Source organism: Moschus berezovskii, chromosome X (genome assembly GCF_049115385.1).
Source record: "Moschus berezovskii isolate FMDL1 chromosome X, NW_MosBer_1.0, whole genome shotgun sequence".
Classification (NCBI taxonomy): domain Eukaryota; kingdom Metazoa; phylum Chordata; class Mammalia; order Artiodactyla; family Moschidae; genus Moschus; species Moschus berezovskii.
This window is the reverse complement of record NC_142488.1, coordinates 57,546,237-57,567,453: the sequence shown is the minus strand read 5'-3', so window position 1 is coordinate 57,567,453 and position 21,217 is coordinate 57,546,237. Positions and strand designations below refer to the sequence as shown.

Below are 21,217 nucleotides of genomic sequence, written 5' to 3'. Positions count from 1 at the left end.
TGCTATTATTTCTAAGGTAAATTTCGGTTTACAAAGACATTTATTATGTATCCTTTCAACCAGCAATTCCAAGGCCTACAGACTGAGAAGAGGGCTGGTACATGGGTGGAGATATTAACAATACGAACGGTAAAAGACCAACAATAAAATATATTGAAAATAGATATTCATGATAGTGGAATGGGAGAAAGAAAGCAAAGGTTGAGTTTTGGACAATGAGTTTGAGATGATGGCCTGACCACCAGGTCAGATGCTGTATGGGCCGCAGAAGATAAGACCCAAATTCTTCACATTCCAAAGCACAGGGTTTCAGGACAAATGGTCCCTTTGGGTGGCTACCAACTTTCCTCAAGCCCTGTCCCCAGCCTCCATAACATCTCAGTAAGCACAGTGAGATGAATAAGACCCTGGTGAGACCCTGTAAATCCAAATGTGGCCATTCTGTATGTGCGTTTCTCTAACTGCTCCCCATCCCCACAAATATCACTCACCCCCACACAGGTTATCCAGGCGACCTATGTACTCAGAAGTTGAAAGAAGTGTAAATTTTACTTGGAATGACAGAGTGCAGACCAAAACTATCTAACAGAATTCTCTGCACTTTTAGAAATGTTCCATATCTGTGCTTCACACAGTATAGTAGCCACGGGTTTACCACTGAGCACTTCAAATGCTGCTAGTGAGACCGAGAGAATGAATTTCCAATTTTATTTAATTTTAATCAATTTAAATAATCACATATGACTAGGGGCTAGCATTTTTAAGAATATACCTCTACAGGAAGTCTCCTCACCTGTGGTGGACCATACTCAGCCACCTCAGTTGAGTTCAGTTCAGTTCAGTTCAGTTCAGTTCAGTTCAGTCGCTCAGTCGTGTCCGACTCTTTGCGACCCCATGAATCACAGCACGCCAGGCCTCCCTGTCCATCAACAACTCCCGGAGTTCACTCAAACTCATGTCCATCGAGTCGGTGATGCCATCCAGCCATCTCATTCTCAGTCGTCCCCTTCTCCCCCCGACCCCAGTCCCTCCCAGCATCAGAGACTTTTCCAGTGAGTCAACTCACTGCATGAGGTGGCCAAAGTATTGGAGTTTCAGCTTTAGCATCAGTCCTTCCAATGAACACCCAGGATTGATCTCCTTTAGAATGGACTGGTTGGATCTCCTTGCAGTCCAAGGGACTCTCAAGAGTCTTCTCCAGCACCACAGTTCAAAAGCATCAATTCTTCGGCGATCAGCTTTCTTCACAGTCCAACTCTCACATCCATACATGACCATGGGAAAAACCATGCCTTGACTAGACGGACCTTTGTTGGCAAAGTAATGTCTCTGCTTTTTATTTTTATTTTTTTTATTTTATTTTTTTTTCTTGTTTTAATTTTATTTATTTATTTATTTTTTTGCATTACAATAGTTTAATATGAACAATCAGAACTAATTAACAGTATAACAATATTTTACAACTGAAATAATTAAAATAAACTATAAAATTACTACATAAAACAGGTCTGATCTAGCTTATTTACTTTCTATAATTTCTTCAGTGCTGCAAAACCATTTATTTCTTTTTTTTTTTCATGTTTTAATAAACACTTCGTCTTTTTGTATTGCTTTTTTTTTCATCACAATAATAGAAATATAACATCATATATCACTGTAAAACACATTTCCACATAAATGCTGATAAGCACAAAATATTTTTCATCATTTACATTTTAACTGTAATAATATATGGCAGAATTAAAGCTGCATCCATCATGTGTCTAACTCACCTTGCTGTAATGAATTTTTAAATGTAATGGTTTCTGTCGCAAAGTAAAATCGTACATAATGTCTAGTGACACAGTACGCTGGTGGATGGGTGGATTTGGAAAATGGAAATGCAACTTCATTTTTAATTAGATTTATAAACTTCACCACCTCCACCTCCAGCCAGCTTCCCAACCCTCCCTCCCACCACCATTATTTATTTATTTATTTATTTTTTTTAAAATGAGGCTTTTAATTAATGTTTGACAGAGCTGATTCAGGTTGAATAGACTAAATTTCTTTAAACAAACTTACTTATACTCCAGAGTCCTTTAAAAACTTAATAGCATTTATACATTGAAGGTATTTGATTTTCTTGTAACTAGCACTTCAAATGCAACAAGCATTTGAAGCAACAAGCATTTGACCCAACAAGTAAAACTTTCTACAGTTCATAACTTTTATAAATAAAATAAATTAAATGTACAGTGAATAAGTTCTCTGAAATATTTCAATATTTCTGCAGGTTTAGTAACATCGTAAAATACATTTCAACTAAAATTCACAAATCTAAAAATCTGTTAGGCATTTTTAGGCGTTTTAAGTTGGAAATGAAGACCAATGTTACATCGTAATATGCCAATTACAAATAGTACTTCAAATAGCAAATACTACAGTTTGTCCCAAACTTTAAAAACTATTCATGAACTCAACACTGAACTATTGATGGCTATGAGAATTGTTTCCTAGCCTTTTTGAAAATTTCAACCCATTTACGTTTAAGGTAATTATTGATAAGTACGATCCCGTAGCCATTTTCTTTATTACTTTGGGTTCAAGTTTATACACTCTTTCTGTGTATCCTGTCTAGAGAAGATCCTTTAGCATTTGTTGGAGAGCTGGTTTGGTGATGCTGAATTCCCTCAGCTTTTGCTTGTCTGTAAAGCTTTTGATTTCTCCTTCATACTTGAATGAGATCCTTGCTGGGTATAGTAATCTGGGCTGTAGGGTATTTTCTTTCATCACTTTAAGTATGTCTTGCCACTCCCTTCTGGCCTGAAGAGTTTCTGTTGAAAGATCAGCTGTTATCCTTATGGGAATCCCCTTATGTGTTATTTGCTGCTTTTCCCTTGCTGCTTTTAATATTTGTTCTTTGTGTTTGATCTTTGTTAATTTGATTAATATGTGTCTTGGAGTATTTCGCCTTGGGTTTATCCTGTTGGGGACTCTCTGGGTTTCTTGGACTTGGGTGATTATTTCTTTCCCTATTTTAGGGAAGTTTTCAACTATTATCTCCTCAAGTATTCTCTCATGGTCTTTCTTTTTGTCTTCTTCTTCTGGGACTCCTATGATTCGAATGTTGGAGCGTTTAACATTGTCCCAGAGGTCTCTAATATTGTCCTCATTTCTTTTAATTCGTTTTTCTTTTTTCCTCTCTGTTTCATTTATTTCTACAATTTTATCTTCTAGTTCGCTAATGCTGTCTTCTGCCTCTGTTATTCTATTGTTTGTTCCCTCCAGAGTGTTTCTGATCTCATCTATTGCATTATTCATTGTATATTGACTCTTTTTTATTTCTTCTAAGTCCTTATTAAATCTTTCTTCCATCTTCTCAATCCTTTTCTCCAGGTTATTTATCTGTAACTCCATTTTGCTTTCAAGATTTTGAATCATTTTCACCATCAAAATTTGAAATTCTTTATCAGGTAGAGTCCCTATATCTTCTTCTTTTGTTTGTGTTGGTGGGCAATTATCTTGTTCCTTTACTTGCTGGGTATTTCTCTGCCTCTTCATCTTGCTTATATTGCTTTGCTTGGGGTGGCCTTTCCCTCTTCTTGCAGTTTGTGGAGTTCTCTTTATTATGTAGTTTCTTCGCTGTGTGTGGGGTTGGACGGGTGACTTGTCCGGGTTCCCTGGTTAGGGAGGCATGTGTCAGTGTTCTGGTGGGTGGAGCTTGATTTCTTCTCTTTCCTTTAGAAGACAATGGCTGCTTTTCTGGGAGCCTGATGTCCTCTGCCAGTATTCAGAAGTTGTTTTGTGGACTTTACTCCGCATTCACATGTTCTTTTGATGAATTTGTGGGGGAGAAAGTGGTCTCGTCATCTTATCCCTCCGCCATCTTGTTCCTTCCTCCCCAGAACACTGGATTCTTATATTCCACTTGATCGTGGAGTACCTCTTCCCAGCTGCTCCAGCAAGGCGCAGCCGCTGTACCTTACCTCGGACGAGGGGTATCTCCTCAAGGCTGCCCCTCCTGCTTTGAATGTGGATCAGCTCCTCTCGGCCCTCCGGTGCCCAAGCAGCCACCGCCTCCTGGACGTGGTACAGCTCCTCTCGGCCACCGCCCTAACCCTGGGCGCGGGGCAGCTCCTCTCAGCCACGATTCTGCACGTGGTCGGTTGCGCCGGGAGCCGGGCGTCTCTCGCGTCCGCGCCGCCGGGAGCCGGGCGTCTCTCGCGTCCGCGCCGCCGGGAGCCGGGCGTCTCTCGCGTCTGCGCCGCCGGGAGCCGGGCGTCTCTCGTCTCTGCTTTTTAATATGCTCTCTAGGTTGGTCATAAGTTTCCTTCCAAGGAGTAAGCGTCTTTTAATTTCATGGCTGCAATCAGCATCCGCAGTGATTTTGGAGCCCCCAAAAAAGTAAAGTCTGACACTGCTTCCACTGTTTCCCCATCTATTTCCCATGAAGTGATGGGACCAGATGCCATGATCTATGTTTTCTGAATGTTGAGCTTCAAGCCAAACTTTTCACTCTCCTCTTTCAGTTTCAAGAGGCTTTTGAGTTCCTCTTCACTTTCTGCCATAAGGGTGGTGTCATCTGCATATCTGAGGTGATTGATTTTCTCCCGGCAATCTTGATTCCAGCTTGTGCTTATTCCAGCCCAGCATTCCTCATGATGTACTCTGCTGCTGCTGCTGCGTCACTTCAGTCATGTCCGACTCTGTGTGACCCCGTAGACGGCAGCCAACCAGGCTCCCCTGTCCCTGGGATTCTCCAGGCAAGAACACTGGAGTGGGTTGCCATTTCCTTCTCCAGTGCCTAAAAGTGAAAAGTGAAAGTGAAGTCGTTCAGTCGTGTCTGACTCTTAGCGACCCCATGGACTGCAGCCCACCAGGCTCCTCCATCCATGGGATTTTCCAGGTAAGAAAAGATGTATTCTGCAGAGAAATTAAATAAGCAGGGTGACAATATACAACCTTGACGTACACCTTTTATTTGGAACCAGTCTGTTGTTCCATGTCCAGTTCTAACTCTTGCTTCCTGACCTGCATACAGGTTTCTCAAGAGGCAGGTCAGGTGGTCTGGTATTCCCATCTCTTTCAGAATGTTCCACAGTTTATTGTGATCCACACAGTCAAAGGCTTTGGCATAGTCAATGAAGCAGAAATAGATGTTTTTCTGGAACTCTCTTGCTTTCTCCATGATCCAGCGGATGTTGGCAATTTGATCTCCGGTGCCTCTGCCTTTTCTAAAACCTGCTTGAACATCTGGAAGTTCACGGTTCACATATTGCTGAAGACTGACTTGAAGAATTTTGAGCATGACTTTACCAGCGTGTGAGATGAGTGCAATTGTGCAGTAGTTGGAGCATTCTTTGGCATTGCCTTTCTTTGGGATTGGAATGAAAACTGACCTTTTCCAGTCCTGTGGCCACTGCTGAGTTTTCCACATTTGCTGGCATATTGAGTGCAGCACTTTCACAGCATCATCTTTCAAGATTTGAAATAGCTCAACTGCAATTCCATCACCTCCTTTAGCTTCGTTTGTAGTGATGCTTTCTAAGGCCACTTGACTTCACAGTCCAAGATGTCTGGCTCTAGGTCAGTGATCTCGCCATCGTGATTATCTTGGTCGTGAAGATCTTTTTTGTACAGTTCTTCTGTGTATTCTTGCCAACTCTTCTTAATATCTTCTGCTTCTGTTAGGTCCATACCATTTCTGTCCTTTATCGAGCCCATCTTTGCATGAAATGTTCCCTTGGTATCTCTAATTTTCTTGAAGAGATCGCTTGTTTTTCCTATTCTGTTGTTTTCCTCTATTTCTTTGCATTGATCACTGAGAAAGGCTTTCTTTTCTCTCCTTGCTATTCTTTGGAACTCTGCATTCAGATGCTTATATCTTTCCTTTTTCCCTTTGCTTTTCGCTTCTCTTCTTTTCACAGATATTTTTAAGGCCTCCTCAGACAGCCATTTTGCTTTTTTGCATTTCTTTTCCATGGGGATGGTCTTGGTCCCTGTCTCCTGTACAATGTCACGAACCTCCGTCCATAGTTCGTCAGGCACTCTATCAGATCTAGTCCCTTAAATCTATTTCTCACTTCCACTGTATAATCATAAGGGATTTGATTTAGGTCATATCTGAATGGTCTAGTGGTTTTCCCTCCTTTCTTCAATCTAAGTCTGAATTTGGCAATAAGGAGTTCATGATCTGAGCCACAGTCAGCTCCTGGTCTTGTTTTTGCTAACTGTATACAGCTTCTCCATCTTTGGCTGCAAAGAATGTAATCAATCTGATTTTGGTGTTGACCCTCTGGTGATGTCCATGTGTAGAGTCTTCTCTTGTGTTGTTGGAAGAGGGTGTTTGCTATGACCAGTGCGTTCTCTTGGCAAAACTCTATTAGCCTTTGCCCTGCTTCATTCCATGCTTCAAGGCCAAATTTGCCTGTTACTCCAGGTGTTTCTTGTCTTCCTACTTTTGCATTCCAGTCCCCTATAATGAAAAGGACATCTTTTTTGGGGTGTTAGTTCTAAAAGGTCTTGTAGGTCTTCATAGAACCGTTTGAATTCGGCTTCTTCAGTGTTACTGGTTGGGGTATAGGCTTGGATTACTGTAATATTGAATGGTTTGCCTTGGAAAGGAACAGAGATCATTCTGCTGTTTTTGAGATTGCATCCAAGTACTGCATTTCGGACTCTTTTGTTGACCATGATGGCTACTCCATTTCTTCTAAGGGATTCCTGCCCACAGTAGTAGATATAATGGTCATCTGAGTTAAATTCACCCATTCCAGTCCATTTTAGGTCACTGATTCCTAGAATGTCGATGTTCACTCTTGCCATCTCCTGTTTGACCATTTCCAATTTGCCTTGATGCACGGACCTAACATTCCAGGTTCCTTTGCAATATTGCTCTTTACCGCATTGGACCTTGCTTCTATCACCAGTCACATCCACAGCTGCGGGTTGGTTTTGCTTTGGCTCCATCGCTTCATTCTTTCTGGAGTTATTTCTCCACTGATCTCCAGTAGCATACTGGGCACCTACCTACCGACCTGGGGAGTTCCTCATTCAGTATCCTATCATTTTGCCTTTGATACTGTTCGTGGGGTTCTCAAGGCAAGTATACTGAAGTGGTTTGCTATTCCCTTCTCCAGTGGACCACATCTGTCAGACCTCTCCACCATGACCCGCCCGTCTTGGGTGGCCCCACATGGCATGGCTCAGTTTCAATGAGTTAGACAGGGCTATGGTCCCTGTGATCAGATCGACTAGATTTCTGTGATTATGATTTCAGTGTGTCTGCCCTCTGACGCCCCCTCGCAATATCTACCGTCTTATTTGGGTTTCTCTTACCTTAGTCGTGGGATATCTCTTCACAGCTGCTCCAGCAAAGCACAGCCGCTTCATTTTACCTTGGACAAGGGGTATTTCCTCAAGGCCGCCCCTCCTGACTTTGAATGCGGAGTAGCTCCTCTCGGCTGTCCTGTGCCCGCGCAGCCACCGCCTCTTGGACGTGGGGTAGCTCCTCTCAGCCACCAGCCCTGACCTTGGGGCTAGGTAGCTCCTCTCGGACGCCGCCAGCCCTGACCTCGGGTGTGGGGTTGCTCCACTCGGCCGCCGCCCCTGACCTTGGGCATGGGGTAGCTCCACTCGGCCCCCGCCCCTGACCTCGGGCGTGGGGTAGCGCTTCTTGGCCACGCTTCTGAGTACGGTCGGTTGTGCAGCCGTCTGGCGTCTGCGCAGCCGGAGCCGGCATCTCAGCCACTTGCCTTCACCCAAAACACGCTCTTCGTGACTGCGTGGACTATTTTAATTCACTTAGAGTCACCACTCTTCATAAAATCCCATGTACTACAAACGTGGACTTTAATCAAAACCATTAGCTGCTTGTAGATTCCTATTTTTGCCATCACCATGTACTATTTTTATTTTTGTAAATAATTGACAGACACCACCAATGTAATGCAGTGTGTTTATGTGATGAATACTTCTCAGAGAATTAAGGATCTTTTGGGTATTCAAATCTTGCCTTGAATTGGCCCAGATACTTTTTGTTCCTTCCACTGCATCTTATTAGCCTGCTAGTCTTTAAACCAAGTTTGATAGTTGAATTTTGCTACAATGTGGAGTGAAATTTATCCTTTGGTGTCTGATCTCAGAATCTAATCATAGCAATTGACATGGAAAATGTGTTCACAGACTAAACCAAACTTTCATCTGCACTGTTAGAACAAATCAGTCCCGGAGACTGTTCATATATCAGTTGGATATTGTCTAAATAAATGAGGTAAATTTCAGTTCTCTTACCTACTAGAAGAAAAATCGCCACCTTTCTTTAGAATGTCATGAATAGACAGATTTTACTTCTGAAATACAAACACTTGAGGAAGTAAAAGTTTCAGCTAACATCCTGGTTATTATCTCCTTACCAGCATCAGTGTCTTTCTATTTATTTACTCAAATGAGGAAGGAAGCTACATTTAGATTTAAATTGGTTGCCTGGACCATAATTTCTATTTTGTTCCTTTGTAGAGTGCACCACCTTTGAGATTTCCAAGTGGTGGGGCAGACTGTTGGCTATAGGTCTGGATTCAAAGAAGAGGTCTGTGCATGGGCTATGAATTTGAGAGTCTATGACATATAGATGGTGCCTGGAGTCAAGCAAGTAAACCTTAGAACAGAGAGCAGATGACACACCCCTTTCAAGAGATTTATCTTGAATAAAGGGAAGGGCATCAAGGCCCAGGTAGCTGAGTGGACAAGGAAAGAGTGGAACCTCATGTGGGCTCATAAAATATAAATGTATATATATGTGAATGTCTGAGGAGTCATGTTACTAACTCAACAGGTGATGACATAAGAACCTTGGATCCTGCTTCAATCCACTTATTTCAATGTGTGTGTGTGTGTGTGTTTGCTAACCCCAATTCAAAAGTTTAAGTTTAATCGCATGATTAAACTTATGTGATGTGCTTATATAAAATAGGTGAATTTTGCTATTTTAAATCTCATCAGGCAGTTTCATGTCCAAATTCTGTGGCTGAGACTTGGCAAGTACCTTCCTGTAGACCTTGTGGCTAGTCACTCCCTCTTCTTTTTATTTTCCTCTTAAAAAGATGGTTTTCTTTTTCCAACACATGATTTATCTTTCATTAAAATTCCAATGTCATCTTTGTGCTGTTTATATATAGACCCTTTCCACAAAGGCATAATTTACACTAGTCTGCTGTCTGTGTCCATCCCACTTACATCCCTGGGGCACTGCTTTCTCCTTCATAAGTCATTGTTTATTTAAGTCTCTTGTGTCTTTGAACACAAATGCTAACCTTTATCTTCTTACAGCATCTATCTCTAGGACACCACTAGAAGGGAAGATGACAGAAGACGGTTTGTGATGAGAGGGTTTGTACCAAACTGTAATAACATTTCATTCGTGTCTCCTTAAGACAGGCAGAAGCAGAGGCGGACTATCAAAAGATGCAACAGAGCCAGATGCAGAAACGGCCAGAGACAGGACAGCCTGACAGAGAAACAGAGATAGCTGGTCAGGCAGGCTGAGAAAGCCCAACGATGGACAGACTCAGATGTTATACCTCCTCCCCCAAAAGAGACAGGTAGAAAGGGATACACAGAAAGGGGCAGAGAGAGACAGGTAGAAATAGATGGAGACAGAGACAGGGCGGCAGAGGAAGCCAGGCACAGACAGGGACAAACAGACACACGTTCAAACTAAGGCAAAGGATGATAGCTGCAGACAGGGACAGGGAGATAGGCAGAGGCTGATTAACACAGATGGAAAGACAGAGACAGACTGACAGACAGAGAAAGACAGAGGTACACTGAAAGCGAGACAACAGACATAGAGATAGCGATGGAGAGAGAGAGTCAGAGAGAAACAAGGTGTGGGGGGTGGAGAGAAAGACAGAGACCGAGCGGGACAGAAAGGGAAAGACAAAGACAGACGGATGGAGAAAGAGACACGGAGAGATGCAGATACAGACAGACACGGAAGCACTGGAGAAGTACAGAGACAGAGACAGAAACATAGAGACCCAGACACAAACAGATTGTCAGAAACAGAGAAACAGAAAGATACAGACAGTAAGACAGAGACAGGGAGTGACAAAGATAGGCAGTCTGAGACAGAGCCTGAGGTAGACAAAGACAGAGGTAGATAGAAATTAGACAGGGATGCAGACAGACATAATAGAGACAGAGATAGGGGATGACAGAGAGAGCAGCAGACATACAGAGAGGGAAAGACAGAGACAGGGATAAATCCTCATCATTGTCAAGGACCACGTGGTATCCCATAGGGGTACCTCTCCTTTAGTGTGGCGTTTAGGTTGCTCTTAGTTAGTTTGATGGTTTCCTGTAGCGTTACCGTGACTATACATTTTCTCCTGCCTCTCCATCTCCCCATGCCTTTACGAAGAGGCTAACAAAATGAGTATCAACGTGGGAAAAGTTTTCTTCCTCATCCTGAGCAGTCAAAAAGAAAAGAAAAAAAAAGTGAAAAAATAGAGACAGGTATTGGATAAATTGCCCAAACTGGCAAATGGCAACAGTCAGGGTTTGTGAGAGTTTAAATGTTTAAATGAGTGTATTTCAGCTGTCACCGTTTGGACATTACTGAACATCTTCCTATTGTAAGCAGCAACAGCAATTTAAGGATTTAAAGCTAGTTGGGGTAGGAAAACAAAAGCAGATCTTTCAGTCAAGGTACATTTGTAGCTAAGCAGTCTCTGAATTTCCCAAGTGAGGATACCTCTGTTTAGATGAAATGGCATCTTGGCGTTCAGCTCAAGAAAAAGTAATTTCAAATTGCTTAGAGAGTTTATATAAAGAAAGTGAAACTTTTACTGAAAAAAAGAATAATTTTCACCTTTCAACTGAATCATGACTTACTCTTCTCCCCAGTTATTTAAAAAAATAAATAAAATGAAGTCTATTGTTTGTAGCTGGTTAGGTATATGGAATATAAGGGAACATGAGAAAGGGTAGGGGGATGCAAAATCAAGGGCAAACATCGAAGGATGCAACAGCAGCTTCCTGATTGAACCATTTCATATAACTAACTGTCGTGTAAATATTACTCTAATACTAGTATGTGGGTTTGGGATAACGAAGCCTTTCAAATCTCCTTAAAGAGTAAAAAGGAATGAATGAATGAATAAAGTCAAAAGTAATTTGTTCACTGAATGACAATGGATAAAATCTAATTGGGAAGAGAAACATAAACCACCGCTAAGGAAAATTCTGATTTCAACTAAGTAAAACATTAAATCTGGTGACTTTTCTTTTCATTTGTTCATCTTGTATTACTTTATCACACCCTTTCCCAGCATGTATTTGTTATTTGTATGGATTCTTAAATAGAGTTTTCCATTCTTTGACCTCAAAATGACTCAATGAAATTCATCGAGGGAGGGAATGGGAGGGTGACAATTTGCAAGTTAACCATAATCAGAAACCAACAAATTCAAATCGTGGCTAGTGTGTTTCTCCTTTTGTGACAAAAACACTTTTTATCTTACCTTTTTGATCACTACTGTGGACTTCTCGTCTTTTGATCCCACTTCCAGATGCTAAACAATTCCCATTATAATTCAAAAGCATTCCTTCTCAGAGGTTACCAGACCTGTTTTTAAGCAGGAAAGAAAGAGTCTTTCCAAGTACAATTCGAACGTCAAATGTTTCTGAAGGGCAAAGGCCATCAACGTGCTTAAAGAGTGCATTCTGGTGCATAAATAATTCATGACTGTATGCCACAGGAAAGCTCTATCTAGTACGGAGATGTCCTCATATAATCAATCAGCTGCCTTCCACTCCACCCCCAATATAGGTTTGAATAAGATTTGGAACGTCTTTCTAGGGTTAAAATGCTAGGAAAGTAAAAATAAAGTCTAACTAACATCAAGATATGGTATAAAGTCAACTAACCTAAGAATATTGAGGAACAACCAATAAAGAGAAGATCATCAGTGTAGCCTGGGTGTGTTCAAATAGTGAGAGATCATGGAAACCAAGTACTACACTCAGTGGCAGGAAATGGGGAAAGGGAAGCAATCCAAACGAAGCTAGCGGTAGTGGTGGTAATTAATGAGTGGGGCAGACCGGCTCTAAACACATGAACTGAAAGTGAAACCAAACTGTTTCTTTAACATTCATTTAATCAAGCTAAAGGAAATGCATATTTTAAAAGCGTTTCACTAACAGTAGTAGAGTAGGTAGGTTCACAGGTTCTCTCAAAAGTCAACTGGTCTTTGACTTTGCAGAAATGATGGGAGGGGGCATTGATGGATGGTAAACCAGAAGGACAGCTTGTCATATTAACAGCACAAATAAGTTCTAAAGGTGTTGGGGGAGGGGGGCTTTAAAATTTCTCCTCTACATAGGCTCAGATAAACAATCTCAAGTATTATGAACTACAGTTCAACAAAGACTCTGACAGAGTTGGGCCACGAGAGGTGGGCAAGTCCGGTTGGTCCCGCAGAAGGAGCTGGCATCTGGGCAAAGCTGGTCGCCCCTGACCCCAGGAAAAGAGCTGCTCACCTCTCTGAGATTTTGTTTTCAGGGGTCCTCACTCAGGAAAACGCCCCTCTCTGAGGAGGTACAGGAAATTACAGGTCACATATATGGGGAAAACCACATCTTCGTTCTCCAGATTCACTACCTCTAGCTCTTGATTCCTTCCCAGGGAAAGCACCTGGTAGTCTGTCTCCCTCCGGAAAATGGCTCTTCCAGCCCTGTCCAAGGAGGCCAGGCGCAGGCGGAACGCGACCTTTCTCTGCCAGAGTAAGCTGACCCCAAGACCGTAAGGCCTGTTCTGCGCGCTGCGCTTGAAAATGATGCGCCGGTTGGCATAGCACACCACCAAGTCCCAGCCGAAGTTGAAGCCTGCCCACCGCCAGCTGCACTGCTCATCCCTGAGGAGCTGGCCCCCGCACCGCATGCTTGTCCTCTGGAGGTCGGACACGTGGACATCCACGGGCCCGAGCCCTCTGGTCTGCTCAGCCCGGAGGAGGGCAAGCCACTGCTCTTTGTACACTGGGGTCAGCCACGTGGCAGGGATCAGCGCATCCCGGTTGATGACGTGTACTGACGGAAGGTCAAAGATTATGTAGGCAAGCCGAAGCTGCTGGAACGCTGGCACGAAGGCTCTGCCCTGCTCGGTCTCCAGGAAAGGGGTGCCCTCTGACTCCCGCCTGGACCCGGCAAACCACGAGTCAGCGTCAGGCAGTAGGTCTTTGTGGGGGCCTCTCCATGTCGGCTGCAGCTGCAGGAACACCCACTTCTTCAGCGTGGTGTACACGTCCATCTCTACCTCCATCACGAAGAGCTCTGAAGAGCCAATGACCTCTTTCATGAGATCCAGGCTAACTTCTCTCAATAACTCCTCACTATGCTGGGTCATCAGGTTGTCCAGTAGCCACTGAAGACACATGGCCCTGATGTTCTGGAGTCCGTAGCTCTCAGCAGAGTAGTAGTAGCTGCACACGGTCTGATCACTGAGGGTCTCCTTCATTATCTCTCCGCACTGCTCAATCAGCTTGTCCAGCTGCAGCATGCTGGCTATGGCCAGCATGGGGACCACTCGACCGTGTGGGATGAGCACAGAGTCTCGGTACAGGGAACCTAAAGCCTCGTGCAGTGCCTGACAATCAATGTTCTCGTCAGGCATCTGCAACTCTATAGTATTCATGGTTGTCTCACGCCACGCACCACTGAACATGCTAGCAAAGTATCCTGACTCGCACAAGTAGACCTTGTGCAAGTTCCACTCCTCCCCCAGGGCACGGATCTGCACGTCACTCCCTTCTCCTCTCAGAAAAAGTGTCTCATAAACGGACCCCAAACTGTCTTTTGTTCGCTTCCTGGAGGACGCTTTGGTGAGCTGCCCTCCTGGGCCTGTCTTCCGCTTGTGGCGCCCTTGACTAGTGGTGGGTCCGGCCTCTTCGCTCTCCTCCCCTTCCTCTATCGCTGCCACTGCTACCTCCTCGGCCTCCTCCTCCCCCTCAGGGGCACCTGGCTCCTCTGGGGCACGCCCCGCTCTGTTCCAGGGCATCCGACTGCTTAGTGCTCCCATGGCTTTTACCTCAGGGCTACAAAGGGCAAGCTTCCTCACCAGACGCAGCTGCCGCAGGCACTAGCGCCACCCACGGTGCCGTTGGGTACGGTTGACGTTTATGTGACGTCATCGTGGACGCCACGCAAAGCCACGCCCACTAAGCTTTCCCCTACCCCTCCCACTCCCCTTCACAGGGTAAGTGCACTCTGTACCAGGAATTCCACTCTGTGTATCTTTCCCTCCAGAGATGATTTCTCTGCGGCTCCCTTCATAGGATAATGGTGGAACAGAGGACTTTAAAGTGTATGAATTTTCCCCATGAATTTTAAGAACATAATTAATTTCTGTAATTATTTTCTTAGGTTATCCCATCATTTGAGTCTGTGAAAACATTTTCTGTGATAAAAGTGGCAATGTTTGCCCAGTCTTTGCTTTTGTCGCTATCTTTTGTTTTTAAATAGCATTTCCAGTCATAGACCCATTTACAACTGTGTGTCCTTATCAGCTTCTTGAGGCTCATGTCTCCATTTTCCACAGGTACACAACCTTTAACTTTGGGGAATATCTTAAGTTCCTTTGGGAACTTTTAGATGTTTTTTTTGTCTTTGTCCTGCCCCACCTGCGTGTGCATCTTGAGTCCTCTGGCACTTTCCTTGTTTCTTGCTACTACTACTCATTCCTCACTGTCTGATATCTGGCTAAAAGTCTACCGTTTCTCACACTTTCAAGGCAGATATACATCTTTTCTCAACACTACTCCCATCAGACCTTAATCAAACATTTCTCCCCATAAGGCTGCAATTATTTCATTATATTATCTTCACCACTAGATTTTTGAAAGTGTGAGGCAAAGGTTTTGGATTAACAGCCCCAGACACAAGCTAAGCATGTAACAAACTTAAACGGTGAAAGAAATGAGGAATGAATGAGATGGATTTTGATTCCTGAGGAAATTAATAATATTAAATACTGACAAGTGTTATATGCTAACCAAATTATGTGGTGTACAGAGAGTCTGGACCTTTCAATGACAAGGAGAGTACAATATAAGGGAGAAAATCCTTGAAAATGGTAAGCCCCTCAGGTCATTTGACCTTGCCTAAGGAGAATGTTTGGGGCTTCCCAAACATTCCTAGTGGTAAAGAATCCACCTGCCAATGCAGGAGATGCATGAGGCATGGGTTGGGAAGACTTCCTCAAGGAGGAAACGACAACCCTCTCCAGTATTCATGCCTGGAAAATACCATGAATAGCAGAGACTTGCGAACTAGTGTCCATGGGGTTGCAAAGATTCTGTCCTACTTACACAATTTGAATAGGACAGGATAACCTTAAATCACATTTTAAATATTCTCTGTTAGATGGCTATAGAGAGTTGATAAGAAGGTCTATATAATGCTTCAGGTTCAGTGGTGCTTGGCATGAGACAAACATGAATACTGACTGTAGAGTTGTGACAGCTTATGGTGAATGGTGAACGGTGCCACCGGATTCGTGGTCTCTGAAGGAGAAGATTTAACTCCAGGACAAAAGACAGGCTCAGTCACTTGGAGCATGGTGGAGATTTTATCTAAAGTGAAAGTGACAGAAAAAGCTTCTGACATAGACCTCAGAAGGGAGCAGGAGAGAACCCACCTCACTAGTTTAAGCAAGGCTTTATACACTTCTCAACTAGCTGCTGAGAATAGATAAAAGATACCTCAAGACTGTGAGAATTTTTCCAGACCCTTTCCTGTAACATACCTCCTGGGATGACATCAGCACGAGATTAGCCAGAAGGAACAGGTTACTCAGAGCTACAGCTTTGGAAGTTTTTACCCAGACCTTCTCCCATAACATATATCCAAAGCTCAAAAAAAAAAAAAAAAAAAAAAGGCATGTCCTTAAATAAGAGATACTGTTGCCTACAAGGCCTACCTATCTAAAGCAAAGAATGTGAAAAAGAAAGAATGTTTATCTCCTCCTTAAAGGGGCCTTAAGCTTTGACTCCTTATCAACCTGCCTAAGTTAACTCTCTCATTTCCCCCTTTTTATTTTAGGAGAATATTGTTGCTGAAGGGAAAGGGGCAGAGAAATCTGTCAGAAACTGCTTCCTGCAGGTGAGGGGCACTGACCCTAAGTCGTTGAAGCAACATTTTCTCCTTACCCTTTTACTTAGGGTTTCTGATCCAAGGGCCCCAAGTAATAAATACACAGTTACATATGTAAGGAGAAAACAGAAAAAAAAAACCAGAATGATTACAATGATTATAGTCAAGATAGTTTTTCACAAAGGAGAGCTTGTAAACCAACATTGCATCTGTGACCATGGTGGAACGTCAGGGAGTCCATTTTGAAGAGTGATCAGAATCTCTGCATCATTGTTCCTTTGTCTGGGAAGACATTGTATCCTTTAGAAAGAACAAACTAGATAAGTAGATTAAAAGGCAGAGACCAAATATCAGTAGATGAATTATTGAAATCAGCAGTCCAAGCAAGAGTAAGAATCAGGATACATTTGGTAGTAGCTTTGATCCTGGTCTAGATAGAGTCAACGTTTGGGCTGCCCTATTTGGTGGCTCAGAGGTTAAAGCGTCTGCCTCCAATGTGGGAGATCCGGGTTCGATCCCTGGGTCGGGAAGATCCCCTGGAGAAGGAAATGGTAACCCACTCCAGTATTCTTGCCTGGAGAATCCCATGGACGGAGAAGTCTGGTAGGCTACAGTCCACGGGGTCGCAAAGAGTCGGACATGACTGAGCGACTTCACTTATTTATAAGAATGGAGCCATCTGGCGTATTCATATACATTTTGAATGTAGGTATAACAAACCCTGTTAGAAGTAGTTGAAAGAATGGAAACCTGAAATTTAACAGACCAAATAAATCTTATAATTTCCTTTCAGGTGAATGAGTCTATAACTCAATGTAGACAGGTGCTTTAGGTAGCCAGTTGTCAAAGTTTGTCCAGGTAGGCCTTGGCTTCTTAATGTAATGGTATTAATGTATAAGCCAAAGTAGTTGTCACCATTAACAATTTTAGTGTTTTTCTAGGTATGAGAAGATGCTATAATTTGGGCTCAAGAAAATCTTTACCTGGAAATATCTACCTACCCAAAGGCCTGTTTTGTCCATTTTTCCAGAGCACAGAGCGAGTGCCTAATTTCTGATTTTCACCCTGAACTCCTTTCAGGGGATGTTGAAGGTCAGCAGCTGTAGTGTCCATGAGTTAATCTTTGTAGAGGCAGATAGAAAGTGCCAGTTACCAGAGCAGGGCCCTTTTATGGCCATGAGTTTGACCACGGTTTGCAGAGCATTTCATTACCATCTCGTCCTATGGTGCTGGGAAGGTTCATTCCCAGGTCTGTCAAAGATTTCACTGATAGGCCACTCAATGTGTTATTACTGGACTAGGCCCTGTGAGTAACAAAAGTCTCTGGACCACACCTGTCTCACTAGTCTCTTGGTCCAGGAAAATATCCCGTCTTGTTGCTTCTCACATACAGAATCACACCATTATAATTACGGATTTCACATGGAACTGTATCAGTGGCTCAGTCACACACTTGATAATGTAAGGAAAAACACTTCTTGAAACAGGCAGTATAGAAAACAATAAGTTAGAAGTAATAGTAGAATCGTCAGTAAGAACTTAAGTCAAGAACTTCTATTAGGTATAGCCCAGGGACATATCCATGACATCTGATGTAGTTTGCTAAATGACTATAGCCTGTTGTTAATCTCCTGGTTGTAGATCCTGGAGCATCTGATCTTTATTCAAAGACTGGTTACTCAGATAAGCTTCAGAAACAAACTCAGAGTGTCCTTTTTAATAACTTAATTAAACTTCTTAGCAACATAACATAACCACAAGGAACTACCTTAACAGTCAGTCTTAGTAAATACAGATCTTAATTAACAAAACTAGAACCTAATATTCAGTGAAACTTAATAGATGCCTTAGACCTGACATCAGTTGGGTGAATTTTTCTTTTAGACCTTCCCAGTATACTTTGAGATTTCTGCATATGGTGGGAGGCAGTCTTTTTATTTACCTGATAAGGCTGTTCAGAACCCAAGTGTCTCCAATTTCTGGAGGGACGAGGCAGAGAGAAAAATGTGATAATTTTACCCATAGGTGCAAATCACTAAATTGTTTTGAACTATCAGTAACTTGAAAAGAGCTTCTTTATATCTGTAAACAAAGATTAGAAGCCAGTAATATGTCAAACAAAAAGTCATGAAAATTTCAATCATATTTAGCAGTCTGTTCAATACTATGTAACCGACTCCTTTGTTCTTCCATCCTTGCCCGACAACCAAGGATGCCAGTGAAAGTGACAGTCTCCAAGAAGTTCATGAAGTTGTTTGTCAATGTCTTAATTAAACTTATCCAGCAAAGTGGGTGCTGCAATCACTGGAGATTGTAGAAAACACATTTTAACCTTTTTCTTTTTTTCTATTGTGAGACATTAACCCTGAAGCCAGGAAAGGGTTTAACTTATCAAATAAAATTGAGGTTGGTCAGGGAGCCAGGAAAAGCTAAGCAGGCATCTTGGATTTCCCATAGCCCCAACTATTTGGTTGACAGCCATTGTTTATCCATTTAAAATGCCCTGATGAGGGGTTAATTTTTGTAGAAGCAGAATAAGCTTTGTCTATGTGTGCCATAGTCTGTTATCAAAAGCCACATTCCAAGAAACTTTGTTCTTTTATCAGGAAGAGAAAACCAAATTCCAGATTGGTACCAGCTTATATTCACTGTGAAACAATAGTTATTCACTTAGTCAAAGTAACAATAAAAGATTTCAAAGGCAGTTTAATGTCTTAAGAAACTTGAGTCACGCACAAAACTCTCTTCCACTTGCCACAAACCTTTTTTCATTTGCCACAAACTTTTTTCATATTTTTTGTGTTCATCACTTTATTTGCCCATTCAGAGAAAAGCCACCTGTAAGTTCAGATTTACTTCCTTTTTTCTTAATAGAATGTAATTTCATTCCTTATACCTTTTTATTGAAAACACACATCCTACTTTCTTTCAGCAACCATGAACCGTACTTTGTATCATCATTTTGTAGACTGGTAAATATGAATCACCCAAAGCTATATCATTTGCTATCTTCACAATGTCTATGTTAATTAGATCAATAAACATCAATACCAGGTATCAATTCAATAGTGAATATTTCCCAGTTCATACAAGTCAGAAATTCATTTAGTTTAGTTTTCTTGAATTTAATTTTTTTCTATTTTTATTTAATAAATGGTATAAAGCACAATGCCAAAAACATTAACAGTTAAAATTTCACCAAATGAAAAAATAGTATAGAATACACAGTTGTAAAAAGCTACATTAAGTTATTTTACAACTGGCTCAAGCTGCAAAAAGAAAAAAAACCCAATGCCATACCTAAGGTATCCCTCTCTCAAAATAATGCCACCCAGGGTGGCACTCTACTTTACTAACTCAGAAGCATATGGACCAGACTTCTTTTCCCCAGTCAGCTTTTCCTGGACTCTCTGACCATTTCGTAACTGCTTGGGGAATTAAAGCTACTAACCTAGTATGCTGGATTGTAGACTTTCAATGGACTTGCAATCCATGCTATTATTGTGTTTTTCTAGCCAGACTCCATTCCAAGTTTTACAGGACACTGCAGGCAGGAACACTTAGGGAGCTAGCTCTAGCTCTAGCTCGAGGGACATCTCTCAGACCGGAGATCACCATCCTAATCCCAGAGACCCAGAGGCAAATTCTTGTCACGGCTATGCCTCCCGACTATACGGATTGAAGCATTGCTGGTCAACATGAGATTCCGGAGGACACAGATTGGGTAACCCCGGATTTGGGCAGATTGGGAATGTGGCTGGCTTCTTCCCTTGGTAGTGTTAGCTCTTAGTGGATCAGAGAAAGCCCTCCAGTGGCTCTTGTCTCAACTCCTTAGATATTCTTTTTGTACAATCTCCTGGACAGGAATAGAAAGGTTTACCTTGACACCCCATGAACAAGAACGGTTATTTTTCCTCACAGGCTGGCCCTCCATCACCTCCTTTGTTATCAGATAGATGCATGTGGCAACACTCAGAAGGGACGTCTTGGGTTTTCTGTTCATCCCTTTATGACTTATCACTTCTACTGAAATCAGGGATATGCTCAGGAATGTGCACAGACACATAGAAGACTGGTGCTTCCCCTGGCAGTCTTAACTTTGGAAGCATTCCAGAAAACTACTTTGCTCTACCCTGGGTGGCACTGGAGAAAAAGGGAAATCAAACCAAGGTTTTAATGGTGAGGAACTGAACATCAACCTGGGATGCCATCAGGTCTACCCCTGGTGCATATCCACCCCACCTCAGTGGTAGAACGAGAAGGGACAGTAATGAGAGACCTCCGTTCATAAGGGACAGGTTAACTCCGGCCAGGGAAGGAAGCTTAGGTGGAACACCTGTCTCTCCACCCCCATCTAGAGCAGAGAGGGATGCCTCCAGTAGAAAAAAAGCCATGGCACTGGGCATTGCTTTTTTCTCTCTTACAAATGGGAGTTAGCAGTTCCAGAGTCACCCCTTTAAATTGTATTTTGAAAAACCGGGATTAGTTTGATGCAATTCCTATCAAGCTACCAACGGTGTTTTTCACAGAGCTAGAACAAATAATTTCACAATTTGTATGGAAATACAAAAAACCTCGAATAGCCAAAGCAATCGTGAGAAAGAAAAATGGAACTGGGGGAATCAACCTGCCTGACTTCAGGCTCTACTACAAAGCCACAGTCATCAAGACAGTATGGTACTGGCATAAAGACAGAAATATAGATCAATGGAACAAAATAGAAAGCCCAGAGATAAATCCATGCACCTACGGACACCTTATCTTTGACAAGAGAGGCAAGAATATTCAATGGAGAAAAGACAATCTCTTTAACAAGTGGTGCTGGGAAAACTGGTCAACCACTTGTAAAAGAATGAAACTAGAACCCTTTCTAACACCATACACAAAAATTAACTCTAAATGGATTAAAGATCTAAATGTAAGACCAGAAACTATAAAACTCCTAGAGGAGAACATAGACAAAACACTCTCCGACATAAATCACAGCAGGATCCTCCATGACCCACCTCCCAGAATATTTGAAATAAAAGCAAAAATAAACAAATGGGACCAAGTTAAAATTAAAAGCTTCTGCACAGCAAAGGAAACT

The 21,217-nt window shown here is 42.4% G+C and overlaps 1 protein-coding gene across 1 annotated transcript; it reads right to left on the bottom strand.

Annotated features, from left to right (window-relative positions):
* Positions 1-12,550: 12,550 nt before the first annotated feature.
* LOC129563908 (germ cell-less protein-like 1) lies at positions 12,551-14,056 on the bottom strand. Its single transcript, XM_088833628.1, has one exon. It carries the CDS (start codon positions 14,054-14,056, stop codon positions 12,551-12,553), a length of 1,506 nt encoding a protein of 501 aa, XP_088689754.1.
* Between the last annotated feature and the right edge of the window lie 7,161 nt (positions 14,057-21,217).